The sequence below is a fragment of the Pan troglodytes genome, chromosome 4 (assembly GCF_028858775.2).
Source record: "Pan troglodytes isolate AG18354 chromosome 4, NHGRI_mPanTro3-v2.0_pri, whole genome shotgun sequence".
Lineage (NCBI taxonomy): Eukaryota > Metazoa > Chordata > Mammalia > Primates > Hominidae > Pan > Pan troglodytes.
Genome location: NC_072402.2, coordinates 148516161 through 148526275, shown reverse-complemented (window position 1 = coordinate 148526275; position 10115 = coordinate 148516161). Strand labels below are relative to the sequence as shown.

Here is a 10115-nt window from a genome sequence, read left to right as displayed (position 1 = left end):
AGCTTTGGGATTCACACCAGTGTTGTGATTGTCTCACACTCTGTCCTAGCTCTCCCAGCTGAACTGGGTTCCAAACTAAAACATGGTATGCGTGCATCTGAACAGCAAAGCCTAAATCACTTTTGAATCTCTATCAAGTGTAGTTACAGAAATACAGGTTTTTACTTTCACTGTAGTTTTTTGTTGTTGTTTTACTTTCCAGCCTCTGCCATCCAGGAAGGCATGCCAGAAAAACAGTTGGAAGAGATGCTGAGCAAACCTATCAGAATCTTATGACATCTTAACTATCCCCTTGCTATGGTCTGAATGTTTGTGTCCCTGCAAAATTCATATGTTGAAACCCAACCCCGATGGTGATGGCACTAAGAGGTGAAGCCTTTGGGAGGTGATGAGGTCATGAGGACTCTGCTGTAATGAATGGGATTCGTTTCCATGTAAAAGAGGCCTGAGGGAGCTTGTTTGTCTCTTCCACCATGAGGACACATAGAAAGTACCATCTATAGGCCGGGCACCGTGGCTCATGCCTGTAATCCCAACACTTTGGGAGGCCAAGGCAGGCGGATCACCTGAGGTTGGGAGATCGAGACCAGCCTGACCAACATGGAGAAACCCCATTTCTACAAAAAATACAAAATTAGCCAGGCATGGTGGCGCATGCCAGTAATCCCAGCTACTCGGGAGGCTGAGGCAAGAGAATAGCTTGAATCCAGGAGGCGGAGGTTGTGGTGAGCCAAGATCGTACCATTGCACTCCAGCCTGGGCAACAAGAGCAAAACTCTGTCTCAAAAAAAAAAAAAAAAAAAAAAAATCTATGAGGGACAGGCTCTCACCAGACACAAAATCTGCATGTGCTTTGAACCTCCCTGTCTCCAGAACTGTGAGCAGTAAATTTCTGTTGTTTCTGAATTACCAGTCTCAGGTATTTTGTTAGAGCCACCCAAATGTACTAAGACAGAAACCCCCTTCACCATTTCCCCCTGACACTCTCCTCTAACTCTTACCTCTGTATCACAGTGCTACTCTTAGAAAGGTTTCTGTTCTCACTGTCTCAACTTCCTAACCTCCCACTCATTTCTTAACCTACAAAATACTATTAGGGCTGGGCGTGGTGGCTCATACCTGTAATCCCAGCACTTTGGGAGGTGGAGGTAGGTGGATCACTTGAGGTCAGGAGTTCGAGACCAGCCTGGCCAATATGGTGAAACCCCATCTCTACTGAAAAAAAAATATATATATATATATATAATTGCACCTCTATTGAAACACCTCATATCATAGGACCTATCCAATCTCTCTTTTTTCCCCTTCTATTCTCCTTCCGCTCCTATTTAGTGTCTTCCAAGTTATGCATTTAGCATCTCACTCTTCTAAGTCTGTATATTCTGATCCTATCTACTTGTACACCATTATCTACCATAGGGGTTAATCCCCCATACCCTAATACCAGACATAACATCTTTCCCAGGAATAGACTCAGATCTCCAACTGCATCCTGAATGTGTCCACCTGAATATCACAAGCACCTCAAATGCAACATGTCCAATACGAAATTCATGGTCTTATTTGTCATTCTTTGAATCTGATATTCAAAATCTGTTCTTCTCCTCTGCACTGTCTGTGTGTAACCTGCACAACTTCACCCACGTGCTGAAGCTAGAGCCCTGGAAGTAAATTTGATTCTTCTCTTCCCTTTTCTGTTACTATATTCAAACTGTCTTGAAGGCCCATACATTCAGTGTAAGGCTTTTACCTGAGTTCCGAGTTTAACAGTTGCTCTTTAAAGAAAGACCTCAGACATGCACATTCTAGCACTTTATTGGAACTTGGTTGTGTACATCAATGAGATCACATCAAAGTAAAAGCAGCATTTTCACACAATAATATCCCGATATCTGTGCTATCTTCTTACATAATTTAATAAATCCCAAGATGCTCCTGATTTTGGTATCGAAGAGCTTGAGTGGTCCAGAAATATCTCTACATAAATATAAATCATCACATCTAAAATAACTATCATTGTTTTAGTAGGTCCCAAAAGTCCTGGGAACACTTCTTAAAATATAATTGCCATAGGCTGGCTGCAGAGCTGGTGGGAGGGAGTGAAGGGGGTACACGTGGAGCTAATTACAGCAGGAGCTGGGCAGAGGGACACACACAAGGGGATGGGGGCCAGAGATCCCGAAAGCTGGGCAGGGAACTCAGTCACCCTGCATTTTCCAACACTGCTTGAGTGTCAAAGCTAACAGATGTGAGACTCCAGTGCAGAAAGAAGCCCATCACCCCAACTCCCTTGGCAGTGCCCAAAGATGGCACAGCCTTCCTTCAGATTACACAGGGGCAGAGATTCTGGAATGGAGAAGGTTCTGGAAAGCTCTACCCATCACCCTCCAAACTGAGAAAACATGAAGGAACATGAAGGAATGGCACCTTAAAGAAAATACTTTGGGCCAAAGTGCTGCTGGCCCCTTGGAATGGGGACAGGGTGCTCTTGGCTTGGTTTGACCTGAGGGGCACTGGCAAAGTCTGCTCTGCCCCCAGTATCTCCCTCACCACCTTTAAGGCCATCATCAGCAATCAGGTTCTCTGGTTCTTGAAAGCTTCTCAGGATTCAGCATAACACCCTTATATCTGTGGTAGCTTTACTGCTCACAAACAGCTTTCACATCCACTAAGTCAGGTGGTTCTCACATCCCTATGAGGTAGAAAGGGCAGGGATCACCATCCCCATTTGAAAGATAAGGAACCTGGAACTCAGAGAGTTAGGTCCCTTGACCAAATTCACACAGCTGGCTCGTGGCAGAATCAAAACCAGAACTCAGGTCCATGCCCCAAAGTCTCTCCTGCTGCTTTTCTGAAGACAGGAAGAGGCTGGGGACAGGATGCCTGTCCTCATCCCTCACCTGGCCCTCTTGGGAGGCTCTCAAACAGCCCCACTAAGGATCGGATGAGTCCGCATGCGATAGATGATTACTGCAGTGGCTGGGCACAGCAACAACGAGGTCATGATGACAATGGTGGCCAGGATGATGAGGACAATAACCCAGATATCCAGGATGTGCTTGGGGAGCACGACTTCCATGGGGACTTGGCTGACTGCATCCATGTTGCTTCACTCTGCAACAGACAAGAAAGGAAGATCACTGTTGTGTACTCTCTCCCTGCCTCCCTGGTTAGAAGGAAACCCTCAGGAGTCAGAAGCCTGGGTCACTTACCAGATATGTAAACTTTAAGGTTCCCTGATTAGTAATTACAATGGCTTCATTTACTGAGGGCTTCCTATTGCCAGACCTGTGCTAGACACTTTATGTCTATTAACACATTCAGTCCTTACTTGAACCACTGGCCCTATAAGGCAAGGACTATAATTATTGTTTTCTATTTCTTGGCCTTTACCTTCCATTACACCCATTTTACAGATGAGGACTCTAAAGTCTTAAAAGGCAAGATGTCATTAATTTGACCAAGAACATGAACCCAGATGGGTGGGACTCCAAAGCTTTCCTGCTTAACTATTAAGCTACCATACTACCAGTCTGTTCTCTCATCTGTAAAATGAGAGATGCATTGTTTTTGGTCCTATACCCCTTCTCCCATTCTCCCCTTTCTGGGGAGAACCTACCTATTCTGTGTGGTTTCGTTGGGACACTGACCTGAGTACAGGGATGGATATGTTTCCATCCCCAGTAACTTATGGAAAAATAAAATTAAAAAGGTATAAATAAATAAATTGTTTGAGCCTAACTACTTAATAAATGGAACTGCTCGGTATTTATTTTGACCTAGGGTGCTGTTAAAAAATGACTAAGACACTAAGGATTCAGTGAATTGAACACGATTGGAAACAGCTATTTGTAGTCTGCCCCTCTCCCACTCTTCCCCCCAAGTCACCAAAGTCCAAATTATCATTCTTATGCCTTTGCGTCCTCATAGCTTAGCTCCCACATATCAGTGAGAACATACGATGTTTGGTGTTCCATTCCTGAGTTACATCACTTAGAATAATAGACTCCAATCTCATCCAGGTCACTGCAAATGCTGTTAATTCATTCCTTTTTATGGCTACGTAGTATTCCTTCATGTGTATATCTCACAGTTTCTTTATCCACTTGTTGATTGATGGGCATTTGGGTTTGTTCCATGATTTTGCAATTGTGAATTGTGCTGCTATAAACATGTATGTGCAAGTATTTTTTCGAATAATGACTTCCTCTGGGTAGATACCCAGTAGTGGGACTGCTGGATCAAAAGGTAGTCCTACTTTTAGTTATTTAAGGAATCTCCACACTGTTTTCTATAGTGGCTGTACTAGTTTACACTCCCACCAGCAGTGTAGAACTGTTCCCTGTTCACCACATCCACACGAGCATTTACTGTTTTCTGATTTTCTTTTTATTATGGCCATTCTTGCAGGATTAAGGTGGTATCGCATTGTGGTTTTGATTTGCATTTCCCTGATCATTAGTGATGTTGATCATTTTTTCATATGTTTTTGACCATTTGTACATCTTCTTTTGAGAATTGTCTGTTCATGTCCTTAGCCCACTTTTTGATGGGATTGTTTGGTTTTTCCTTACTGATTTGTTTGAGTTCGTTGTAGATTCTGGATATTAGTCCTTTGTCAGATGTATAGATTGTGAAGATTTTCTCCACTCTGTGGGTTGTCTGTTTACTCTGCCGACTGTTCCTTTTGCCATGAAAAAGCTCTTTAGTTTAATTAGGTTCCAGCTATTTATCTTTGTTTTATTGCATTTGCTTATGGGTTCTTGGTCATGAAATCCTTGCCTAAGCCAATGTCTAGAAGGGTTTTTCCAAAGTTATCTTCTAGAATTTTTATAGTTTCAGGTCATAGAGTTAAGTCCTTAATCCATCTTGAGTTGATTTTTGTATGAGGTGAGAGATGAGGATCCAGTTTCGTTCTGCTACATGTGACTAGCCAATTATCCCAGCACCATTTGTTAAAAAGGGTGTCACTTCCCCATTGCATGTTTTTGTTTGCTTTGTTGAAGGTCAGTTTGCTGTAAGTATTTGGGTTTATTTCTGGGTTCTCTGTTCTGTTCCATTAGTCTATGTGCCTATTTTTATACCAGTACCATACTATTTTGGTGACTATGGCCTCATAGTGTAGTTTGAAATCAGGTAGTGTGATGCCTTCAGATTTGTTCTTTTTGCTTAGTCTTGCCTTGACTATGCAGGCTCTTTTTTGGTTCCATATGAATTTTGGAATTGTTTTTTCTAATTCTGTGAGGAATGATGGTGGTATTCTGATGGGGATTGCGTTGAATTTGTAGATTGCTTTTGGCAGTATGGTTATTTTCACAATACTTATTCTACCCATCCATGAGCATGGAATGTGTTTCCATTTGTTTGTATCATCTATGATTTCTTTTTAGCAGTGTTTTGTACAAGGAAAACTACAAAACGCTGCTGAAAGAAATCATAGATGACACAATCAAACAACTTAATATGTATTTATGGCCTAACAACTTAGTAGCTGTTTGAAAAAAAAAATACACGCAAATTGAAAAAAACAGTTTTTATTTCATTCTTAACTAGTTACTAATGGAATATATGCACCTGCTGGACACTGTGTAACTTTTCAAACTTTGGAATAATATTGGACAATGCCATCCTCACTTATTATTTCACATTAATTTTTGCCCAGTAGTTGCCATACCATGCAACCACCAAAAAACCAACTTCAGGCTGGGTGCAGTGGCTCACGCCTATAACCCCAACACTTTGGGAATCCAAGGTGGAAGGATTGCTTGAGCCTAGGAGTTCAAGACCAGCCTGAGCAATATAGTGAGATTTTAATTCTAATTTAATCTAATTTAATGCTAATTAGATTGGCATGGTGGCTTATATCTGTAGTCCCAGCTACTTGGGAGGCTGAGGTGGAAGGATTGCTTGAGCCCAGGAGGTCCAGGGTACAGTGAGCCATGATCACACCACTGCACTCCAGCCTGGGTGACAGAGCAAGACCCTATCTCAAAAAAAATTTTTTTAATCAACTTCATAAATTATAACATTAACAAAAGGCATGTAGTAAGATTAATGTTAAACTGTGAACTATCTTAAGCTAATCATTTGTAAAGTGTCTGAGAGATGTTGTCAAATATCACTATTTCTGTCAAAAATCTTAAACATCCTGCAGCACTCCCCTCCTTCTAGTGAGTTCACTGGGGCTCCCAGGACACTTCAGTGCTCAGCTTGGGAACCATCGATATAATACATTCCCTGCCCAGAGGGCACAAGGCTGGAACTATCTCCTGCAGGTCCTTTCAAATGTAAGATCGATAATTCTGTGATTCTAGGTTCCAAGCAAAATTCCTAATTGCAATCCTGTTTCCTATTCTTATCTAATCACTAACTTTTCCTTTCTAATGCCCTTGGCTCCACGTCCACTGTTGCCACCGTAAGTAAGGTATTGATCACCATACCCAAAGGAGAGTACCCAAGAAATACATACAAGGATGTTACTTTCTGCATTATTTGTTAAGGCAACAGACACAACAAGTGTCCACTAATAGTAAAATAAAGAAGGGTATATCTGTATAATGGGATGCCATGCAACAATTTTCATGTATTCATTCACTCACCCATTCATTCATTCATTTAACAAGTATATAGTACTTACTCCACATCAATCATTGTTCCAAATGCATTACAAATATTAATTTACTTAATTAATACAGCTACTATGAAAAACAGAATGGAGGTTCCTCAAATAATTGAAAATAGAGTCACTATATGATCTCAGTAATCTCACTTCTGGGCATATAACCAAAGGATTTGAAATCAGTATGTTAAAGAGATTTCTGCACTCCCATGTTTATTTCAGCATTATTCACAAGAGCCAAGTTATGGAATAAACCTAAGTGTCTATTAACCATGAATGGATAGAGATAATGTGGCATATACTCAATGGAATATTATTTAGCCTTAGAAAAGAAGGAAATTAGTGCCATTTGCGACAACATAGATGAACATGAGGACATTATGCTAAAGGATATAAGCCAGGCACAGAAAGACAAATATCTCAAGTTCTCATTTATATATGGAAGCTAAAAATATCAGACCCATAGAAGCAGAAAGCAAAGCCTCTGGTGGTCACCAGAGGCTGGAAGGTGGGGGGAATGGGGAGATACTGGTCAAAGGGTATTATGTTTCAGTTAGGCAGGAGGAATAAATAAGTACTGAGATAAAAAAATTAATTTATTTATTAGTCATTTAAGAGGAATCTGATCTGTAGTGAACTCCAAAAGTTTTAAGTGGAAAAAATAAAAATAAAGTGCAGAACACTTGTGTATAGGATGATTCCTTTGGTTCAGATTTTGTAGAATTAAGTAGGTAAATAGGCGAGGATATATACAGGAAAATTACTTTCTGAGTTTACTCTCAAGAAAGTGTTAATAGTGGTTACCTTCTCGGGAGCTGGACTAGGAATAGGAGGTTTTGCTTTTCATTCTTCATTCATAAAACATGATTTTATGCCATTTGAATTTTCTCAACATGAGCATTTATTACTTCTAATTTTTTATGCCAACTGGGTTAAGGGGGCGAAGAGGCTTTTTTTTGTTTTTGTCTTAATAATTCTCCATCTTAAAAAGTAAAAACACACATATACAATTTTAAAATCAAATAAAATTAAGAGATGAGACTAGATCAGCAGTCACCAAATGCCACATACCATGGTAAGTGACCTTAAGACAGTATAAAAGAACACTGATTTCTGGGTCTCAATCCATACATACTGAATTAGACTCAAAGGGGATGAGGAGGAGCCCTTTTTTCCCATTGTCCAGGTGATTCCAACGTGCAGCCAGATTTGGGAACCTCTGGACTCAACAAATCTTTAAGACCCCTAAGGCCTTTTCTGGCATTAAGATTTGGGAATTGGTTCCCAGGTGCTCTGCAGCCAGGCTGGGCAGATCTGGGCAAGTTCGCAGATGAAGGAGAAGCCTCTGACAAAGCTCCCCAGGGCCATAGGATTATCTGCCAAGCTTGCAGAGGAGAGAGAAGCACAGGCTGGCCCTGTCTCAGCCTAGGAAATGGAGTAACTTTCCCCAAAGTCTAAGTCACAGAAGCATGAGTCACAGGAGACTGAAACTGTTAGAGGACCGGGGGCGGGATAAATCATTCTTTGTGGTCTCCCGACTACATCAACAGCTAGCTGCCTTAGACTAAAGGAACCCCACAAGAGTCCTTTCCTGTAAACCCATTAACATCAAACAGTCTTCCTGACTTCAAATGCCAGGAATACATAATCACCCTGGCTGATTTTCATAAGCAAAGCCTGTCAGATACAGGAACTCAGGCTTCGGGGCTCGTCCACAATCAAGAATCCTGGAACATTAAAGCTAGAATGAGTGCCATTTCACAGATGGTGAAACTGAGGTCCAGGGGGTCTTCTCCCTCCTGCAGTCTTACTCCTTAAGGGAATAATCATTCAAATACATAGATCTGATCGTGTCGCTGCCCCTAACTAAAACAAAACAGAACAAGTAGATGAATAAATGAAATTCTTCTGTAACCTGTATCCTAGACTGTACCAATATTACTCTTTTGCAAATGAAATTGTTTTTCTAACCCCAATACCCAACAGCTAAAGTAAGGCTGCTCTAGTAGATCCTGGAAAGTGGGGGCCTGGCAGGGGAAGCGTGCAGTCCCACCTACCCAGCAGAGCTGAATACATATCCTCAGAGACCCTAAGCACTAGAGATGAGGGTGCCCACCCCCTTCACATATGCAATTCAAACTAAAAATAATACTACACCATAACACACAAACTTCGCATGTTACGAAATTAAAGTCGTTTCTTTCTCCTAACTGAAAAAATTGGAAAAAACTTTTCCCAGCTGTCCTTTGGCATGCCTGCTCAGTGCAGCGGGCTTACTTGGCAGGGCAGTGCTACTATTCAGTTTCCCCTCGACCCCCTGGGCTCCTCAGAACATAGTGTGAAAGCCACAAGTTGCAATGTTCTCCAAGGGCCCTTCCAGAGCTACTGTTCCAAGAATCTAAGGCTGGCCATAGAAGTAGTCGGGTGTCAGAGGGCACAGGGAGCTCTATCTCCCTGTTTCACTCTTCTCGAAACTCAAACGTGTCCTTTGCTGCACTGTTCTTCCCCATGTAACACGGGTTCCAGGCACTTCCACCTCTCCCTACTGTCAAAGAAAAATTTTGTCTCCCAAATAAGAGCTAAGCAAACCATACCTTCAGCATCTTTAATTGCACACTAGAAATATTTGCTTGAGAAAAAGCAGGACTCTAAGCTTCTCCTAGCTGACTTCTATTTGACCTCTCTGGCATGAGTGCATAAAACCTTGTTTCTTGGTATGTCTAATATAATAGTCATAGATTAATTTATCATTTGCCTCACAGATATATTGCTTGATATTTCTGATTAATGGTTCATGTTGGATATGGCCCAAACCATTTATGTCACAAATTTATGCCTATCACTGATAAGAATATGATGTTTTTATAACCATAGGAAGTAAAACATCAATCAGGTCTAAACGCTCATTATTTTGAACCAGCATACTTTATCTGCTATTTGCCTCCTTAACAAATAATAAACTTTGACATGTGTTCAATATAAGTTTGTCTAAGAAACTGCACGGAAACCACCCTGAGCTCACCAGCAGAAAAGCCACTAGCACCAAACATGCCATCCCATCAGATCACAGGCCCTATACCACCAGCCCTGTGAACTGGACACATCATTGCTCCTCCTCAGTCCATAGGGGTTAAGTAACTTAGCCAATTCAATGGAAAAGTCAACGATCCCAAAATGACTATTTTGTGTCCACTAACAAGACCAAATATAAGGTGGGGGGAAAAACAATGTAGTTTCTACAAAAGAGGAAAAAAACTTTTTTCTTTTCTTTTTTTTTTTTTTTTTGAGACACAGTCTCGCTCAGTTGCCCAGGCTGGAGTGCAGTGGCACGATCTCAGCTCACTGCATCCTGTGCCTCCCAGGTTCAAGCAAATCTGTGCCTCAGCCTCTTGAGTAGCTGGGACTACAGGTGTGCGCCACCACACCTGGCTAATTTTTGTATTTTTTGTAGAGATAAGGTTTTGCCATGTTGCCCAGTCTGGTCTCGAACTCCTGG

General features: G+C 41.4%; 1 protein-coding gene across 3 annotated transcripts in view; it reads right to left on the bottom strand.

The window, feature by feature from the left end:
• Window positions 1-1799: 1799 nt before the first annotated feature.
• Window positions 1800-10115, bottom strand: part of SMIM3 (small integral membrane protein 3) — an 18984-nt gene continuing 10668 nt past the window's right edge. For 2 of the 3 annotated variants that reach the window (XM_003950655.6, XM_054684703.2), the window contains exon 2: window positions 1800-3114. In XM_003950655.6, the coding sequence (XP_003950704.2) occupies window positions 3110-3114 (5 nt within the window). In that variant the 3' untranslated portion in view covers window positions 1800-3109. The remainder of the gene's footprint in view (window positions 3115-10115) is intronic. The other variant, XR_010157369.1, reaches the window with a different exon arrangement.